At 40.2% G+C, this 21,658-nt stretch overlaps 1 protein-coding gene across 1 annotated transcript in view; it reads left to right on the plus strand.

Moving 5' to 3' along the window:
* The window catches only part of LOC147061538 (A-type voltage-gated potassium channel KCND3-like), a 66,472-nt gene that overhangs the window by 41,150 nt on the left and 3,664 nt on the right, over window positions 1-21,658 (plus strand). Inside the window, exon 3 of the mRNA XM_085919692.1 lies at window positions 17,578-17,746. Within this exon, the coding sequence (XP_085775818.1) occupies window positions 17,578-17,746 (169 nt within the window). The remainder of the gene's footprint in view (window positions 1-17,577; window positions 17,747-21,658) is intronic.

Here is a 21,658-nt window from a genome sequence, read left to right on the forward strand (position 1 = left end):
CCCTGTGACAGGCTAGTTTGCTTTTCCGGCTGAGTTCTTTATAATTCATTTTAAGGATTTCATTCACAAGGTTTTTTGATTTGGGTTAATTTTATTTTTCTTAGTCTCCTGCGCCAGCTGGAGAGTTTTTAATGTGTGTGTTCTTCCTCCTTATTTTGCTGCTTTTGTCCATTTGTGCTGGCTGTGCTGCCAACCTACATAAACCTTGCACACACCTCCCATCAGCCTCTTGAGTTCCACATGAAACGGCAGCTCAACCGGCCAGTGCTCTATGCTTTGGAGTCCGAGCGGGAGGCCGACTGTCGGCAAAGCCTTACAAGGCTATTCTGAGCCGCTTCAGCTCTGCTGCCGATGACCTACTAGACCTGTTCCGTGCTACACTCATGCAGTTCGATATGCGGCGTGGGCCGCGTAGGAGTCACAACATGCTCGCTCTCTTTGGCTCACCGGAGCTCACCGTGAATGTTGAATTTAGCTGCCTGATTTTTACAGTCTTGCCCACTGTAAGGCTTTTCTTGCTGCGTTGCATTTTGCAGTCATGAATCTTGCTATGTCACTTTGTTCTTTCTGCTTACATGGGATTTGTTCTCATCTTTTTTGTTCTTTTAGGTGTTCCCTTGTCTCAGCTAATTGTAAAGAATCATTTTAATGTTTATGCCTGCTTCTTTATGATTTGTGGATCTGTTTTCTTGTGCCTAATTTAACTGTGTGCAAGGCAACTTTATTTTTCACGCCACCATGTGTAGCAGAATGTGCTTTCTCAAGTCCTGTAGGGATGAAACTTAATTCCCAAGTTTATTTGTCTTGCAAATTTTTTGAAATAAAAGGTCACTGGTGAGGAAGGTAACGTCTCTGCAGCCCAAAGTCAGCCTTCGCCCAAAACCACGCTGGAGGGGGATACAGGTGCAAGACAGAACAGATTAAATGATCCAAAAGTCACTGCAGCCCCAAGGGCATCGCAATTTGCCTCAATTAATTGAGTCTGTCAGAGCGTGAAAGTCCAAGGTCCTTTCATTGGAAGGAGAGAGGACAGAAAGGTCTGGTGAGGCCCTTTTTTTTAAATCCACATTGCTCGCCCAGATCTGAAATATCTTTTGTGTCTCAGCATCTTGCCTTGGGCTGCTACTATTTGCAATTTTGAAGGGCCTGTAATTTTACACTTGCTCAACTTTGCACCACTGGCTGATTTAGTGGCTAATTTCAAACAAACTCTAATGGCCTCACTAAACTGATTAAATTACAGACATCCAATTATGGGAGTTCTGGACCAGGCAGCTTGAATTTTGCTTAATGGAAGCCAAATTTTGCCTGGGAGGGACTTGAGAGCCTCGTGGTTATTGTGAAGGTAACAGCGTGGAACTAAAGATTGGCACATCATCTAAGTAAATGGCTTATTTTGTTTGCCCCGTGCATCCCTCGACATTGAGTTTGGTAGCAAATTGGCTTGATTATATATTCATTAACTAAAGAGATTTAGGTCCCCTTCATAAAAATAATTCACGCACTTTTGAATGTATTTATTACAGTCACCATTGCCTCGTTCACCTTGGTGGCCTGACAATAACAGTGTTGATGAAATCCAGTCAAGGCAATAAATATAAGGACATTGATACAATTCTTATGTGTTTGGGGTATGTTGTCAAACTCATACGCATATTTTAGTGCATAACTAAAGTGGGGGTGTCCCAATTTAGTTCTGCTAACTTTGTGTTCAGTCAGAGCGCATCTATGCCAGTTGTATAGTGACGGGCAGAACGGTTTAAATGCTCTTCTGTAAGAAGGCAGAAGGTACAATAAACCTGTTGTCATTCGTACAATTCACAGCACCCTGCTTTGTCTGTGTGTGTTTGCTTTAGGTTTCATTAAATAGGCCCAGATTTCCACTGATTAAGTCAATTTGAGAGTCAGATGAGAGAATATCATCATTATTTCAAACATGTTTGTTTGGTGGTGATATTTTTCTCATTTAAAATAGGTGCTTTGGCTCAATCCAATATGGCGTGGAGTCAGTCCACACACGCACACACACACACAGGAATTGTACATGCTGAGAACATGCATATGCTAGGAAAAGAAAACCTTCACTTTCACTCAATCATGCTATTATGGAATTACCACCACACACAAACACACACACACACAAACACACATTCACAGCGGTGCCTTGCAGACACGCAGTCCTGACAATGGAAAAGCTTTCAGATCCACTCCAAATGTTTACCAAAGAGAATACAGTGACCATCTGTTGTGTTTCCATAACCCTGTTAGGTAATTGTGCTTTTGGAGCCGCTGACCACATTAATTAGAGCCATTTCCACTGCCAATGTCAAACACATTAGTTCACATTATGTGACACCTGTATTTTTGGTTTCAGTAATATCATAATTTGAGTTTATCCCTGCTGTATGAAAGGAGTGTCCTTCAAATGTTGTTTTTGAAACTATCGATTTGGCACAGAATGAAAGCTATTGTCAAGGGAGTGAGAATGATTTAGTTTTTCTTGAACACACACCAGGTAAAAGTGTGAATGTGTGTGTGTGTGTGTGTGTGTGTGTGTGTGTGTGTGTGTGTGTGTGTGTGTGTGTGTGTGTGTGTGTGTGTGTGTGTGTGTGTGTGTGTGTGTGTGTGTGTGTGTGTGTGTGTGTGTGTGTGTGTGTGTGTGTGTGTGCTTATGACAAATCTTGATGTTTTTATTCCCCCCCGCCATGTTGGATTGTTTTGACAGAGCCATTAGCTTTAACATATACATCTCAATGGAAGGAATGTCCGACTACTATACTTTAAACATGATGACCACAGCAGACTTTGACTTGACAATGTAATGATATCTAATATGAGAGCTGTATTACATATTGTGTTTTTGCAAAGTTAGTTTTGATTGACACTGTTTCTGTAGATTAAGTTGCAATTGCTTTGTGGTTAGAAGCCAAAAGTGTCGTCGTCTTTGGCTAATTGAGATAAATCCTAGCAAATGAATGCAATGTCTCCACGTGGCATATTCTGCTTAATTCAACAATGGCATTTGGAGGATTCAGACAGAGATTCTACCATCTCATTAAAAACAATTTTAAGTGATCATTAGATGGGGTGGAGGATTTAGCTCAAGGACATTTAGTGAAACCTTCAATTAATTTATGTGGTAGGTCAGTGAATTGAATCAGAAAGAAAAGGCTATTCCTAAAAAGTTTTTTTGTCATATTTGTAATTATGTACTTTAATTATAATTAGGTGAACAAACTAAGTTTCAACTCAAACTTGAGTACATTTATTCATATGGTTTTCAAGTAAGGTTTATTTTGAGCCAGAGCAACGCCATCCCCAAGTCTGGTTTCCGTCACACTTGTTGTACAACCTCTAAAACTTTCTGGTAAGAGACGGCCCAAGTCAGGTCAGAAAATTCACACACAAAGAAACGAACACAGGCTGATTGAAAAGTTAGAAGAAAGTTAGAACTATGTTTGTGTATTCACAATCTGTTCTGGAATGCTGGTCATCAAAAATTTCCACATCATGTTTTATAAATAGGTTGCTAAATTAGTGAGTGAGTGAGTGAGTGAGTGAGTGAGTGAGTGAGTGAGTGAGTGAGTGAGTGAGTGAGTGAGTGAGTGAGTGAGTGAGTGAGGGAGTTAGTTAGTTAGTTAGTTAGTTAGTTAGTTAGTTAGTTAGTTAGTTAGTTAGTTAGTTAGTTAGTTAGTTCAAAAAGGCCAAACATGCAGAGATCAAGTGAGGTCACGCAAGATTTTCTGTGACATTAAAGCCTGCAAATAATAAAAGCAATAGAATGCAGAAAGAAAGCAGATGGAAAAAGATTGACTGCAGCGACTATAAGAAGCAGAGCGGAAGGCTAGAAATGCAGCTGCGGAAGGCAAAGAGTGGGACGAGTGGGTGCCTGACAAGCTCTTACACATCGGCTGTCAGGCAGTCTGTGAACGTCTCGAATCCAGGTTGGCTATGAGATGTGAACTCTTGCAGGACAACTTCAGTTAAATCAAGAGATGAGGTCTCTAAGGGGATCGTAAGAAGCGGGGTGAGAGGGGGGATTGTACACGTCTCTTGGTGGCATCTGTCATGCTTGCAGAATGACTGCAAATTTATAGTCATTAAACCAAAGCTGTTAGTCTAGCACAGTTTTTCTTTTTTTATGTGTGGATTGCATCTGTATCCAAATATCACATGTGAAGGCCTGTCAAGACGATTCATCCGATCCATTAGGGCGTCTATGACATAATGCTTTGTGTCCACACTTGTGTGGTTATTTTAAACACAGGATGTGTAATTCTGTTTTTAATGATGAATTTGACAATAGTTTTCAACTGGAATTCAAAGAAAAAACAAATCATTCAAACGACAGCTTGTATCTTGAAAATCAAGGAAGTTGGGGCACTCGTGATCTCAAAGCCCCCACCATTAACTCAGTATTAAAACTCTCTTGGTTATCGAATGAAATAATACAAATGTCTTTGTTTGCTTCAACTCCTCAATATCTTCAACAAGCCCAGATCCTGAAGAGTGATAAACTTGACAAGAGCGCAGCGGGGCGTCTCTCTTCTGTGAAGTGCGCGAGCGAGCATGCATTTTCTGGATGGAAGCCAGACAGGGATCCCAGCCAAAAAAGGAAGTTAAATACAGAACACGTCTTAAGGCTTGGAGGGGGCAGCTCATCTGCCCATGGAGAGTGACAGAGGTTAATGCAATCCCTTTAAGTGGACATTGAGCCAGTGAAAAGGCAATTTAGAGTGCAGGACACTAAATGAGTCATCTAGGAAAGCCTACTGGGTAATATTGTGGTTTTATTTTTCTTAGAATACATCTTGACAGGCATTTTCAGTAAAAATATGATAATGCTTTTAGTTTGTTCTGTGCAGCTTCTGGAGTAAAATGAGACATTTACGGTAGCTGCTCTTTTCTAACGTGAACATGAGCACTATTCGAAGCGTTAGCAAGCTTTTGTTGATGATAGTCACTTATGTCGTAATGGTCACTTGACCTTTCGGTGGAATAAAAGCACAGCTCGAATACTTACACCGGGGAGGTTGCGAGCCGCGCCATCTGACAAATTGGCGGTTTGCCGCGTTAGCAACAGCTGTCTGATACGCTTGATGTGCGGCAGGAATTATTTGGCGAGTCCATGAGCACGTTTGCATCCGGTTGTCAGTGACATTTACATAAAAGCAACTTGCTTGTTTTAAAGCCTCCCTTTACTCTCCATCACCATGGTAACTAATTGGCTCATAGTAAGTTTGAAAGCTGTGATGTTGGTATTATCTCATACTCGGCACAGTCTAATTTAATATTCTACGGAGTGGGTGAGCCATCCCCTTAGAGAGTCTCTCTATTTCAGAGCCAAGTGCCAAGCTTTCTTTGAAGGTTATTTTTCCTGTTTGACCTTGAGGAAAAACTGACCTTTGTCAAATTAAAATTTAATAGTGTCTTCCTTTTGGCGTGCCCTCTCTCCTGCACCGCCACCCACCCACTGCATTTACAGCCTCCCGCTCCAAGATCAGTCAAGATGCAATCAGACAGAATCAATATGTGAAATGTAGGAGTGGGCCCACTCAGAAAGCCTTTCAGGGCCAGTCGCACAACAGAAGACCTTCGTTGCGTCTACTGTTTTGCCTGGAAGTGCGGAACTGTCAATTTTCGATTGGAACATATTCACAAGTACTTTATTTAGATACATACAAACGTCTTAATGAATTGCACATGGCATTACGAGGGGAAAAAAATAACAAACGTGAAACATGCAAAGCAGATGCAATAATACCAAATCATTAAGAATAATCAATGTTTACTGAAACAAAATGTCAAACACATTGGTATAATGTAGTTCAAATGCAAGAATGTTTTTTTGTTTTTTTTTACTTGTGCATGCATATGTCAAACCTTGTGGCAATATGGGAAAAATGCTACATGATGTTTAACCGATAAGTACGTTCAAATTTATTGATTTAAATATCTCAGAACATACTTTCAAATACCTTCGACTGTATTTCCCACTCAACATTTTTTACTCCACACTGGCAATTCCATCCATCCATCCATTTTCTGAACCGCTTTGTCCCCACGTGGGTCGCGGGCGTGCTGGAGCCTATCCCAGCCGTCATCGGGATGTTTTTGGGATGTGGGAGGAAACCGGAGTGGCCGGAGAAAACCCACGCGGACACGGGGAGAACATGCAAACTCCACACAGGGAGGGCCGGAGGTGGACTCAAACCCGCACCGCACCCTCCTAACTGTGAGGCGGACGTGCTACCCAGTGAGCCACCGAGCCGCCACTGGCAATTCCGTGCTTGAAAAATTATTGAAATTCTTTTATACATGATCAGAAATGATGATCAGTTTATCTGTTGGCTGGTTTGAACTCCCATAGGTCTTTCTAAAAGCTGAAATTGTTATGTTTACTGGCATTTGTAACCATAGTTGATGTAACAAAATCTAGTGCCCATTATCTGTCCGGATACTTGAACCCAAACTTACCTGGAAAGCCGACACTCCGGCCACAACCCAATGTGTAGCCATTGTCAGCTCGGCCATAGATCAAATAGCTAAGTAGGATTTGCGCATTAACCTCCATCTCCATTCTGATTCAGAAAATGAGGGCTGGTCATGTTGGTTTGGGTTTCAACTCCCATGCTGTATAAGCTTACAGTGCGATCTGAGGTGGAGCTTGGCCTGGCTCGAAAGGGCCGGCGTGTACCTTCAAAGGCGGCCCTTACTGAGCTGAGGGAAATGCCAAGGATGAATTAGTGATGTGTTGCTGGAAAGCTCTGGAGGAGAGCAGCGCTGGGACTGGTAGATAAATAATCTCTGTCATGCTTTTATAAACACGGCAAGTGGTCGCATGTGTGTCGGTGGGTGTGTGCGCGTCAGTGGAGGACGTGTGCTGCGCCGTACTGTGCATACTTTTGCGATGGTGAATATTTTCAGTGACACTCTGGCACCCACTCAGCGTAACAAAAACACCTACGTGCGCACTTCCCTCCTCTTGTTCTTGCCTTGTTTCGATCTCTCTCCTGTTGTGACTCATTTGCCTTTTTGACAGCGCACACTCGGAAATGGACAGATGCACATGCACGGGAAATCCATTCAAGTTTTGCACAGACTTCTTTGGCATTTGGCCTATGCCCCGGGGATTGTTAGCAATATTTTCCACACCAGTAAAGACGTCTGTCTTTTCAACAGGTATCCACCCGGAAGCTCGGGTTCCATCTCCCACTTTCTCCCGCTTGAACTTTTCTCTTAACTGCCCAGGGTGTCCCTTTGGTTGGAAAACACACAACATAAAGATGTAAGTCTGGTCAGGGAGGGAAGTAGGACAGGAGGCGCGGCTGAAAGACACCTCTCCTGAGTCTCAAAGCTGCCCTAGTTTTTTTTAGCCTACTTTTCACTAACACACTCATGCAGACAGCCGCCCCCCATGTGCCAAAATTAATACACGCTGACAGATAGACACTTGTTCGTTTTGAGCTTTTTATATTCATGTGTTCAATATATATATTTCACAATTAGAGGCTTTACTGATTCAATTGTGTAGGATTTTCTAAAGCTCTCAAGTGAAAATAAACAGCAATCATGGAATTTTACTGATTCTTTTTGCTGATCAAATCCGTGTTTTGGATAGCACATTGACAAGTGTGAAGCGGATTTATCAGCCGGCTGAATGTGGGTGCATTGGCCGCCTCTCCATCACACTTGGTCATAGATCAGTACAGTCGATGCCACCAGTGCGGCCGTCGCTGATGAGATTTAATGTTGTCCATGCTCTCGGTCAATAAATCAGGAAGCATAAAACAGTGTTTGATATCTATGTTTTTTTTATCTGACTGAGACCTCTTTCAGCTGTTGAGTTAAATGTGTTGTATTGGCTAATAAAAAAAAATAAACAATTGTTTTTTTAATGCAAAAAGTAGCACTCTATAATACTGTTCTTAAGATCCAATTATAATTACATAATTGAGAAAAAAACATGTTTCACACTTGCGCTCACCCTTAGGCTATCCGTTAGCCTGTCAATGGAATTTCCCATTTTGTGATAGCTTTAGCATTAAGTAAGTAAAGTTAAGTTAGTAAACTTCGTGTAGGTGTGACAAAAAAAAAACCAGCTAGAAGCCTTTTGAAAAATATTCATTAAATTCTATCTGATAAACTGAGTCACTGCCACTGTACCATGCTGGCATCTGTCTTATATTTGCCCCTCAAGACAAACCAAAACAAATCAGCCGAATGACAGCTGGTACCTCAAAACTCTTGAGTTAGGTCACTCATATCTCAAGGCACCACTGTATTTGTAATTCTGGTCTGACTGAAACATAATAATGCAGCTAGAATAATGTATCAGTAAATACAATAAGACTGCTGAACCATTGCCATGACATGACCAAGATATTCAAACACAGACCCCGTATACTCTAACAAACCATTGTTTTACGGAAGAAATGGACACACAGCAATGTTTGTGTTGTGTCTGTCCCTTAATCCCACACTACAGTTTTTATTCATGGTGCTTTAAATTAGTTTTACCTGAATGAATACAAAGCAATTGTATATGTATGTATGCATGGTGAGGAAAATGGCCACGACACTTGGGAGCGCAGGAAGGAAAGCAAAACATTTGAATTAATTTATATCTTTATATTATACATTTAATGGTGCAGTACGTTAGTCAAGTCAATCAACAGACTTGCGGTGTGCCTCATAGGAATTCTTGGAGTGGATTTCTGGGCACAATTGCCACCGTATTGGGAGACTGCAAAGATGTCGTATACAGTTGCAAATTGGTAGCTATAGCACAATATGTCACACTTATGAGATATCATTCTAACAAAACTGCCTTCATGATCTTGAATAGAACGGGAAAATAGCAGTATTTTGCCACTCATCTCATCGTCTTATCACTTGATCTGGGAAAATCTGACTGCCTCCTTCTCCCACCTCACTGCAGGCATTCCCTTTTCATGTTTTTTGTCCTACCATCTACTCTTCCTCCCTTTGATCCCTGCACGAATCTGTGCCGAGATGCGTTCAGCGGTAACCTCTCTGCTATGACCTTGAGCTCCCGTGTCTATGACCTCTGAACTGCATCCACTGTCTCACTTCTTTGAGCTCCAGTCTTATCTTTGCGCACAGACTTTCTTCCTTTCATCTTCCAAGAATGATCCCAGCAGAGGCCAAGCGCTGGAAGCAGACTGAAGAGTTGGAGCGAACTGGGAAGACGTGATGCTGAGATGTAATTTATTCTGACAAAATGACAGTGTGGGTTCAAGAGCAGAGAAAAGTATAATACTGCTGTTATCCATCATGACATTATGCCCATTCTGAAATCTTGCCATTTTAGTGTAACTATTTGTTGAACGATATCACTTCAATGTTGAAGAGACCACCATTTTTCATCAGCACTACCAGGAGTATGACAAGAAATGACATTTTTAATGTGGACTCATTTACATACAAACAATATATCGAATATATAAAATACTATATATTTTATATGTATATATTTTATATATGTATATATATATATATATATATATATATATATATATATATATATATATATATATATATATATATATATATATAAATATACAGTAATCCCTCCTACTTCGCGGGGGTTACGTTCCAGACCCACCCGCGAAATGGGAATTTCCGCGAAATAGAAACTAGATTTTTTTGAGCTATTCTTGGAAGATATTCTATTTTTATCGCTGACATCAACCAGCTCGCTGCTAGGGGACTTTCATATCAATGGACTGTGCGCTCCGCATTCATGCCTTAGCGACGAGACTAACAGTGTATTGCTATGTCCAGATGAAGGCCACCGCCGGTGGAGAGTGTTATATCTTTACTATTTTCCAGGTTCTGATGTAGCAAGCATGGTTCGGACAACGACGTGATGGATACTGCTTTATTCCTTTCATCACAGTCAGTTCACTGGCCGTACATCGCAACACTGAACGTCCCCGAAGCTCCCCCTCCCACATCCGGGGTTTTCCCACTACGGAACATGAGTTAGTCCAAAATATACAACATCTAAATATACAACAGAGAGAACGCCCTGAAGTCACATGTGACGATAAAGTATACTGTACTGACTCTTTAATTTATTCATTTCAAAACAAGAAAACGACTTTTAAACATAAGCTATCATTATTAAAGGAAAATGAAGAAACTCAAGTGGCCGCGAAACCTCGTGAAATGATGAAATTTCTGCGATAAAATCATTAATTTATTTTTGAAAACCCGCGATACAGCGAAGCCGCGATAGTTGAAGCCGCGAAGTAGGAGGGATGACTGTATATATATATATATATATTTTAATTCAACCAATATGCATCAAGTATTCAATATTCATTCACTATTCAACAACAAACAAAATAAGCACATATTATGATGTCTTTTCTCATGCATAAAAATGACAGAAACTTGCTAAATAACAACCAATATTGAGTGCATGAACGCATGTTGGCACTCAGATATTTTACTATTCCATGTTTGTCCAGCATGTCAAAACCTTCAAATCAATTGGAGGGCTCACTTACCTGAATAATACAGTGCAGTTACTTCACTCTGCTATGTAAAGAAGCCACAGAGAGAGCCGCTGCGACTCCAGGCATAGCGAGTAGGCCGGCCAGTCATCACAACAGCCGCTTTTCAAAGTCGCCATATGCGTTTGCAATGCTATTAACGGCGCTATATATGTGCATGTTTTTGAAGGACACACAGGGTACAACTTCTCATGTACTTTAAATGAAGTGTGAACTCTTCTTGTGATGAAAAAACAAAAAACAAAACTTGGTTGTGTACCAAAAGCTGGAAATATCTTAGAGACCTGACGGCATTTTCGGGAAAAGACGTTTAGGGTCACATAAAGACATCTCTGATTAAAACCTGATTAGAATTTACTGTTGAACAGTGCAATTATCACATTCATTACAACTCTGAACCTTCATTGGATCTCGTCGGTTTAAGCTTAACATCACGAGGCATCAAGTTTCAGAGGCTGTCAATTCACTTTAATTACACATTTGCTAATTAATTTTGTATTTCTCCAGATATTCATAATCCAGTTGAGTGCAGTTTTCTCTTGTCGGCAGCCTAATTGAACCACACATCAGTGTAATTGTGTCCCGGTTCCTCAGCGTCTCCACACCTACAGCAACGTGACTCAAACTGACTGAGATAGATGGCTTGGCCGTTTTAATTACCAGCAGCCTTTGCTGATGTTATCCATACGTAGTGGGCTTGAAAGACTTTGAGATATGGAGCAAGCTTTCCAAGTGGCTTTCCAAGTGGCTTCTCAACTGGCGTGCACAAGGAGGAGAGGCGCATGAGTTAATCGAAGGATCTCTTGAGAATCCAAAATGCTGTGTGAGAAAGTGCTAGCATGAGCGCAACTCCCGTGTGATTTGCATTTAAATCTGACAATTTTACTTCCTGGTTGTTGAGGAAGTAGCTTTAACGTAAGCATTCTGTTTGGAGCAGTCTGGTAATCACTAATTACAGCGGCAGCTCATACTAACGCACACGCTGGCACATGAATGAAGTGAGCTCATAACACGGCCCCTAGGTCGTGTTTATCGAGAACTAATTGTACTCATGCTGCTTTATTGGGACACTCCAAGAAGTTCTATCAACCTTTGCATTTGTGAAAATCATGTGAAAACCAATTGGAACATTTGTTCAATGCTGCACCAGCATAGTTTTTAATCCAATTAGTCAACTGTTTGTTTATACATTTGTACAATTTTCGTTTCTTTTTTTAAAGTAATTTTCAAAGGTTTAGGAGGCTTTTGCAGGTTAACTGGAAAGGAGACAAACTTTAAGGCAGTTAGGACATGATTCTTGTCAGTTTTGGAAATACTTCAAGATAATTAAGTTAGCTTGGGTCAAAGGTTGTTTTTTGTCTAGTGCGTAACTTTTCTCTCTGCTTCACCTCTCTGACGACACAGACCAGTGCACATACTAAAATGTAAAATCCTAAAGTGCAGAGAGATATGAACAGTCGGGGGGGGGAGGTAGAGGGGAGTCGGTGTGTCGAATAATCGGAAGTATGTTACAAGAAATGATGGTAATCCCTCAATGCAATTCATCCTAAAATTGGGTATACAGTGAGTGATGATAATGACCTTCCTACGCTGTGCAATGAAGTGAAAGCGTAACACCCTTTACTTTATCAATTTATCTGTGTGTTTTTCTTTCTTGAATTGTCTACTTATCACTTGACAAATGCAAATTGGACCAAATAACGGATATGTCTGGCCAAGGAATTGGATTTTGCCCCAAGCTGCCCACTGTGGTTCTTTGCAGGAGAAATGACCAGTGGCTTCATCTGTTTTGCTTAATCTCACCTCTTAAGAACATTGCAGAAGATTGAAAGTGGTCCAGAACACAGCAAAACTTTTCAGAGCGGTTTGAACACTAATAGCCATGAATCAAAGTCACTTATAAATGTTGCTGTCAATCACAACGTAACACTGTTCGGAACATCCTTTTGTTTTTATCCAAACTAAAATACCTCCGAAAAATCCGTCCGAGCACGTCATCCTCGGAGGCACAGTTCAAAATGTAATTTATTTCTCTCAGTCTGGTCTCATCTTGACCTTCATTTCATTTTTGCTCTCTCCTCATCCTCTTTGATTGATCTATGTACCTGCTCGTTGCTGGCTGGATTATAAGGAGACTTTTTGTCCCGTTTCCAAGGAGCCATGTATCACCCAAGTTACTTTGCCTTGAGTGACTGGCCATGAAAAGTCAGATGGTGGTACAGATGGATGTTGTTTGAAGGGTTAGAGGCCTGGTGAGGCAGTCTGTCACCGCTCAGCTGAGAAGTACTGATTGTTTTTGGAATACCGCTGTTTTTGTATGTTGTGGATACAAATACAGTATTTCATAGAGACGGTCTGCTGTGTGTGTGTGTGTGTGTGTGTGTGTGTGTGTGTGTGTGTGTGTGTGTGTGTGTGTGTGTGTGTGTGTGTGTGTGTGTGTGTGTGTGTGTGTGTGTGTGTGTGTGTGTGTGTGTGTGTGTGTGTGTACTTGAGGCCATTCTCATTTTCATTGCACATAATACAAATAATACCAAAGTAAATAAAGTCAACATGTGAACTGCTCAAGTTTTCATTTATGGCCATTTATTTATGCTATTACCCTCCCAAAGTCAGCTTGGATGGGCTCAGGCACATGCAAGACCCTAATGAATAGAAGCCATATCGAAAATAGATGGATGGATGAAATAAATGGGTCAAAGATGTCTGTGTGTCACAATTTACCAAGGAGCATAGAAACGCATGAAATCACAATGTCATTAGAGAATAGACCGTCATCTATCTATTTTCTATCATTCATTACATTTGTCGACATCATTGCCTGCCAGGAACCTTGTGGAACATCCACAACTCTTACCTTCAACTCAGTAGATTGTTTTATTTTTAGACATTGCTGACTTTCTTCTTGATGTCCTCCCATAATATCAATTCTTAACAGCAGTGAACTTTCTCCATTTATACAGTAGAATCTTGCTTAACTTCTTATTTAACAGGAACTAGTGAATTACAAGCCTTTAGAGTCATGTAAGGTAGTAATTATTAATTGTAGTTCTTCTAAGAAACGTTTTGTGGTCATGGGTCTGTTGAAAACAACAAACTCAAAACTTACGTGTGCTTTAGGGAAGCTTTAACACCTCCAATCTTGTCACAGTGATTGGACACTAAATTGGCAGACTCCTGACTCCGATTAACTCTTGGAGAAGTCATTAGCGGAGCTGGTTGCGTATTTTTCCAACTTGTGCGTTGAAGGTTCCCATAAAGACATGTTTACTGCAATTGTTTGTGTGGTATTGGTTAAGAAAAGGGAGGTTCTCAGAAAGTGTGGTTCATAAATGTGACCATTAGAGATTAAAAATGAACTTGTTCCAGTCAAAGTAATATATGCTTTAATTCAAACTTTTCTGCTGTGTGCTCTGAATAAATAAAGATAGTACGCTCGCCCCTTTGTTTGTTGAGATTGTTGAATGTCTTGGTCTCATTGTGTCATACAGTAAGCTGCAATTGTAGATCGTGAGTGGCACCTTGTGGGTGACAAACAGCACCTTTTTTTAATGTTGATTTATTATCAATTATGGACTGCGTGGGACTCAATCTACTGTCCAGTTGCAGTGATGCGATCTGAATGGAAAAGCGTACATCTGCAGCAGTAGCTCTGCAATCTTGCAAGCGGTGAAATTGATTGTAAAGGGAAGAAAATAATGACTTTTGACTGAGTCAGCGGTCGCGCATGCAATTAGAACACACTATTAGAGAACCGTCCAACGATTATATTTTTCTCTTGTTTGGATATCGATAAAGATCACATCTCATTTTCTTACCAATGCAGAGATCCACCGTGACTGTATATTTGCTTAGTTGCTCAAATTCAAATTAAGTTGAGCAGCAGTATTTTATTTAGTTTCTTTTTTTTTTTTTTTTTTTTTTTTTTTTTACTCATTTACTGCCATCGATGGCGATAGATGTCAAAAATCCATTTTAACTGGGCTGGGAGGGAATGAGTTAATGGATGAGCAGTATTAAACTGTCATGATCGAGAATCTGTCAATCTGCAAATCGACTCTGTTGGGGCTCTCAATCACGCCATCACAAAAGCATCGGGGACCTCCTCCCATTCTTCCATTCTTGTGGTGTGACAAACCGGACCGAACGCTGACCTTCTCACTTCTACCTGTAATTGTGTGTGCGTATGTGGATGCCCACGTATGTACAGAGTTAGTTTGAGCATTTGTTTGTAGGTGAACTGGAGAATCTCTTATCACCCTTAGCAAGAGGAGCAAAAGGCATCACATCTGCAAAACAATCTCTTTCCTTCAAGTATGCTTCCCTTTCACTGCTTATTCATCTTTGTCCTATGTGAAAGATTTGCCTCATTCTCCAGCACCAATGTCATCTCGCCAAGTCGGAAGCAGACGCAAAAGCTCATCCAGGCAGGAAGGAAATAAAATGTATTAAACCTCGCTTATCACTCACATATACTTGTATCATGCTACCATTTTTTTCTTTATCTGCAAATCTTTATCTCTATGCCATGTATAATGGTGGCGAGATGTTATCATCGGAGACGGGCCAGCTTGACTAAATGGGGGCGGCAAATTGACTGTAGTATTAGAAAAGGAGAGCCTCTATAAAGCAATCTGATAGCATCCCATTATAGACGGCTTGCAGATGAATATGATTAGCTTTTCATTCCTAGTAATGGGAATATCTTCTGCAGAGGGGAGGAGATTAAATGTTATGCAGCGCTTGTTATTGCCTAATTTGGGTAAAAAGAACATTCAAGTTCTCGGAGGGGACGATGAATACTTTACGGTTTCTGTCTTATAGTTCACCATCTGTCGATGGCGTGTTCTCTGACTGACGTGTTTTTACATCTCATTTGGCATGTCCATCAGAGTGACTCTTTTCAACATTCTTGAAATTATATTACTTTGTAGAAAGGGTGTCAAACTTGTTTTTGTCGTGGGCCGCATCATAGTCATAGTTTGGGCCATTAAAATTGTCAACCCAAATAAATGTATGAACCTCTCATATTATACATATATATAGTATAGGCTACACAACAAACTGATGAATAACTCGTTTTCAAAACAGAGACTAATAAAAACTGTTCAAATATTTTGAAATGAAATCAAATCAAATATTTAAAAATAAAAATTATTTAAAAAAAATATATGGTAATAAAAATTGCTAACAATATCTCTATTTTTTAATCGTGAAAACAATTTGAAATTTTGGAATTGACATCTGAAATTCGATTTGTCTTCACGGGCCACCTAAAATGATGTGGCGCGCCGTATCTGGCCCGGGGGGGCCTTGACTTTGACACCTGTGCTTTATCGTTTGTGACCGATATGTCATTTCTCGGACAAGAATATTTCTCATTGTACCTAATTGTGGATGTTTTGTGCATCAATCTGGTTCATTTAGAACAGAAGAAGGGGCCAAGGTCCACAAAGGAAAGAGCTTGAGTGCCTCTTACCACTATCAATCTAAAGATTTGTCTGATTTAAATCGTTCACCTCAATGTGCAGCCACTTCAGTAGGATGTATGTTAACAGTTGCGATGAACTCCATTTCCTGTGCTGCACACGAGGTCATTGAAGACTTTATCCACTATTGATAAAGGATTGACGGATAAGAAGGATTGCACAAGTAGATGTTAAGACGGTGAATCTGAAGAATCCTCCTGAGACATATTTATATCGGTTCCCCGATGAACACAGCATTCATATTTCTTCATATGGATCGATATACTCAATAGGGTGACAATAGATAGGCTATACATTAGCAGCCAATCATCAGATGATTGGGAAAATTGAGTGGAAGAAAATCCCATGTCAGTTGCATGAAAATCAGATAGCAACAGCTTGTTATAATGATTTCTTTGAACTCTCTGCTGCTTATCAGGACCAGATTTGAGCTGTCGTTTATCTCAGCTTCTGGCAAAAGTCTGGTTAGATTGCTCGTATTCATAATAATTAAAATTTCAGTTATTGGCCTTAATCAATTCATATATGGTTGATGTCGCACAAGTTGAGAAACATTGTATGAAGCAAAAAGGAAAAGACAATGCTTTAAAATGCATTAGCTTGCATTCCTCACACTACCCAGTCAAGATCCGATCATACGTATAAGCAAATGGAAAGCACGTATGATTGAGGGAGGGATTTGGGCGAGTCGTCTGTGATTGCACCTTTCTGCATTTCATCCCCACTCCAGCTTCCTCGGCGCTGAAGTGTATTTCTATTTTCATCGTCTGACACATCACCTTGCTTTCTCCAGGGGTGACAATGATGAGACAAAGGCAAGACTTTGCTATATTCTGCTGCCTGTCTTTTCAGTTCGCTCTCAGCTGTAACTCACCTTCCAGCCTTTCAGGGCCAATTAAACTGAAACTCACTGAAAATATGTTATGATATGAGAACTTATGCCATGCTGAACAAATTGCTGTTCTAGTTTTTTGTACGATTCCTTCTTGTGTTTGGTTCACAATTGACTGCAGCAAATTACAATCTTTTATTGGTCCTGGTGAGTGGAGCGCCTTAAATATTGAATTATGAGTTGGAATCTGTTCTAATACATTTTGTAGAACACTGTTTTCGGCTAGAAATAGGACTTGTAAACAAACTACCTGCATTATTTTCCCTGAAATGATATTTAAAAAAAAGAACATTGAGACTCAGAGAAAGATTGATTATTTTAGTTTCTTACTTCAGCACTTGTCTGATTCCTCTCTCTCCATTTGGACACAAAAAAAAAGACTCTAATTGTTTGGTCTGCCTTCTCCGCCGACAATCAGATCACCTCTGACGTGCAGATATATCACCCTGAATTAAGCTGACTAACTTTTCGCAACATTTGCGGTGCGCCTTCAAAACTTAATGTTGTCGGATCCTGTGGGGGGGACTCTGAAGTCCTCCACATTATTGCCGTTAATCAATATGACCTTTTCCAATGGCCAAAGTCAGCCATCAGATGGAGCTCATCAAGGTTTCGCAAGACACATTTGTCCAAGATGCTGTCTTTGTCTTTACAGATATGGAGACATGGTTCCGAAAACCATCGCAGGAAAGATCTTTGGTTCAATCTGCTCTTTGAGTGGGGTGCTGGTAATCGCCCTGCCCGTTCCTGTCATCGTGTCCAACTTTAGCCGCATCTATCACCAGAACCAGAGAGCAGACAAACGACGGGCGCAGAAGGTACAGGTGAACACCATTTTATTTGCTTCAACTGGGCTCCAGAGGTTTGGACCTCCAGACCTCCAGCCCACAGGGCAGTTCTGACTTCTTCCAGATTAGAGGACTTTGCAGGTTAAGGGTTTTCTTTGAGATGGTGTCTAAAACCCACACATGTAAGATGGTGAGGCACCACATTGGCTTCAAACATACATTTGACCATCTGGCGTTCTCTTTCTTGATATGCTAAAGATCTGTGTATAGGAAAATGCATTAATTATATCAAGGATGAACAATTTAAACGATAGGATGGGTTACAACTTTTCATCTGTGCTTCTGGGGTGACCACATAGGACCATGCGCTTTTGAAACTGATTTATAACAAAAATTCAATTTTAAATATGAATACAATTACTCATACTAGCAAACAGAACATAAAAAAAATCCAACCATACTGGTAAGTATGCAAGTCTTTTTAGGTTTAGCCTCGAGACGTGAAAATAATTGTGTTACTATTGTCTGCATGTGACAAATTTATTCCCGGCATCACCTGGTCCAAATACAAACTGGGGCTGCTAATCATAGTTTGAGGGCAAAGCCAACTGTCCTAATTCTTATGTGATGCATCATAGTATTGTTGATTCAGAGCTGGGAGACATCAATCCATTCATATTTCTATTATAAGTGAGCTATTGATTCAATACTTTAATTACAGTCGACAATTTGCGTGAAGCCAAACAGAATTTTACTCAGAGCTATTTTGCCTTTCTGGAGAAATCAAAAAAGAAAATATTTGGAACAGCTCTAACATTTTAGGCTACGAAAATTACAACCACAATACAAACAATTTTTCTGACAGAATTTGATGCAGTCAACACAGAAGGAAATTGGTGACAAGGAAGGCCAGAGGCAAAATGGAAACAGGCTAAGCAAGTGTAGTATCAGGCAAGCGCTAGAGGCGACATGGGCCTAGTGTTCTTTCCTGAAATAGCCTTCATCCAGATGAGGTGTGATTTAGAAGGTCATAACATGTCTGTCTGCTTTTGTTTTCCACTCTTGGTGTGTCCTCCATACGGCCATGACCACTGGTCCTCACCCGAAAACAAACGCAAAACCCGAGGTGCTGAAAAAGACTCGGCTGAAAAGAATAACGAGCCAAGATAAACTCACATCGATCACATAGACGGACAAAATGAAAAAACATGATTAAGCATTGTTGCATTGCTTGTGGTTGGTTTGTGGCAACAAAATGTAAAACGCAGTGGGCCGCCCGATGTCACGGCGTGACAGTTTTGGCCTAACGACGACATGTGCTCTGCTGCACAGCAGGCGGCTGTCAGTATTTAATGTTTCCATACAGTGTAAAGCTATGTGAGGCTCCATCACAGATTTAATGCAGAACAAATCATTTAAAACACACACGAGACTAAGCGAGGCTATTATTTTAAGATACGTCATGTTCATGCATTAAATGGATGGGTGAGATAAGAAACTGTTGCTTCATTCCATTTTACCATTATTCACCTCTTAGCCCAGTGATTTCTCAGTGTTGTAGGCGATCTCCCCCTAGTGGTACATGAAGGAATCACAGTCTTAATGAGGTTAGTTGTATTTAACTTAAATGTTTAATACATAATATCTTTGAGTGCTTTTAAACCTTTTTTTAGTTTTTTTTTTTTACTTTTATGTGCAATACATTAAAAAAAATCTATCTTTCTTTTATTTACCATTTTAAAACCAGTTGCAAACATGCCAGGGTAGGGGTCGTATTATGCAGTGCTAGTTAGATGACTTTTACTGCTGTTTTATGGCAAGTACAACGACCATGTGCTCAGTTCATTACATGTTAAATTACATGAGTTTAATGTGCTTGGAATCTATTGGCAGACCAGATTTAACCGCTACACAAGATGATCACTTGAGAGAAACAAGATTGACTTTATTACCTTTTTATCCTCGATTGTTTTGCTTCTCAGCGTTTGACCCTGGCTATAAATTGCTCTGGCAGGTCACACATTCCAATAGGCCAATACCATCTACATCGCACTGTGTTCTTTAATGCGCCATAATTTTAACTACGTGTGACCTTCTCGAACATTACGTCGACCAATTAGCGACTATAACCGGCCATTAAATGCAGGAGTCACTTGGCAGTACCCGCACGGAAAATCTATTCTACCTCAGATCATTTTCTAAAATTATTGCATCAAACTGTTCTGTATTTTACAATTTTGAAAGGTTGTGGTCGAAGGAAGCTAAAATGGCTAGCAGATCAAATTCACTGTTCCTCCCTCAACTTCTTTTTTGCCTGCAGAGCTGCACAACCCCACTTCTGCATCCGTCTCACTTCGGATCTAAATTTTATTAACTCTGGGTCCTCGCTACAATTAGCTATCTTTCTGGTTAGCAGTTGAGAGACAGCCCAGATTCCTTGTAGTCCCAGCGGCTGCGCGTGAGTTGCATCCTCAGCTGCAACACAAACTGTTACAGCGCTCGCTAATCTGCCCTCTGGTTGGCATCACTAGTGTCGCTTCTGTTCGTTGAACATTGACTTCAAAGTTCCCTGACTGCCGGTATGATTGAAGGATTTAATCGGGAATAAAGTGTCTAATCTACCGAGGTCAAACTTTGCATGCTCTTAAGTTATTAGCATGGGAGTAATGGGATTCAAGATAGTTCTAATTAGCATTCTGGATACCCAGACGAGATATATTGTAATTGGAGAATTACAATGGCCAAGGAAATCAGGGAGATTAAAAAATGGCGATGGAGAGCAAGCAAGAGGGGATTTGAATTACAACTCCACCCCTGGTACGTGTACACTTGTCGTACTTGTGTAGTGATTTATTTATTTATTTATTTTTATTAAAGTACACAGGGATAATCCAGTTACAGAAAGATGTAATTTTAATTGTGTCATTCTAAATGTTTATGTTGCATTTAAAGACAAAATGCAATCATAATTTTATATCATGCCGATTGTCCCAAATTATCAAAACCAAATCTAAACACAAAAACTTTGTGTATCCAAGCATTGGATACACAAAAACTTTGTGTATCCAAGCATTGGAAATTGTATTTATGATATATTTTTTTGATAGTTGGTGGCCTGCACCTCTCCTTGTGGGAAATATTCCAATTGCCGAAGGCTGAAAGCAGACACAGAATATTAAACATGGAACAAGAGGAATAAGAAAGATGGCAGATGTAGAGGCATTTCATTGACAGTGTCAGCCCTCAAATTTCCAAGACATATTTATTTTTACTTTACAGGGATTTTATGTGTCAATTCAAATTGTGTCACTGCAGTTTGCTACTCCTTAAGGCTGCTAATACTAAATGGCGACATCATTACTGTATTCTATTAAAGGCTTTGTCACAACATTAAACAACCAGTAAACACGCTGAAGCGAGTCATTGGCTAAAATATTTGTCTCGTCTTGCAGCACAGCTTGTCGGATGTGTGACCTTTCAAACCCAAAGAGCTTTTGTAGTACAGTAGATACTAGCTAATTACTTTCCAAACCTCGGCACATTCAGAGGCCTGTAAATGTTCTGTCACTCAGTCGGAGCGTCACAAGGTTAACACTTTTTTATCACGGGACAGAGTATAGCACGAGCATTGTTAATATAGTTACAAGGTGTGACTATCAAAGATGTTTAAAAACATAGATAGAGCAAATCTGCTCTCATATTGCAGCAATTCTTTGGAGGCGTGAAACAAAATATACTTGGTGCGTAGGTTTGGAATTGCTGTTCAACACTTAATTACAATGTGTTGATGACTGGTCATGAAGCGTGCACGAGTGTATGTTCTCTCTCAATCTACAATTATTTTGGTATTAGCAAATGATGGCATGGTTTTATTACTATAATCCTGATTGGATTCCATCACGGTGAGAGATTTTTTTTTTTTTTTTTTACTGTTTTGTCTACAGCACA

The sequence above is a fragment of the Syngnathus leptorhynchus genome, chromosome 1 (assembly GCF_054491065.1).
Source record: "Syngnathus leptorhynchus isolate UIUO chromosome 1, UIUO_Slep, whole genome shotgun sequence".
NCBI classification, from domain to species: Eukaryota; Metazoa; Chordata; class Actinopteri; order Syngnathiformes; family Syngnathidae; genus Syngnathus; species Syngnathus leptorhynchus.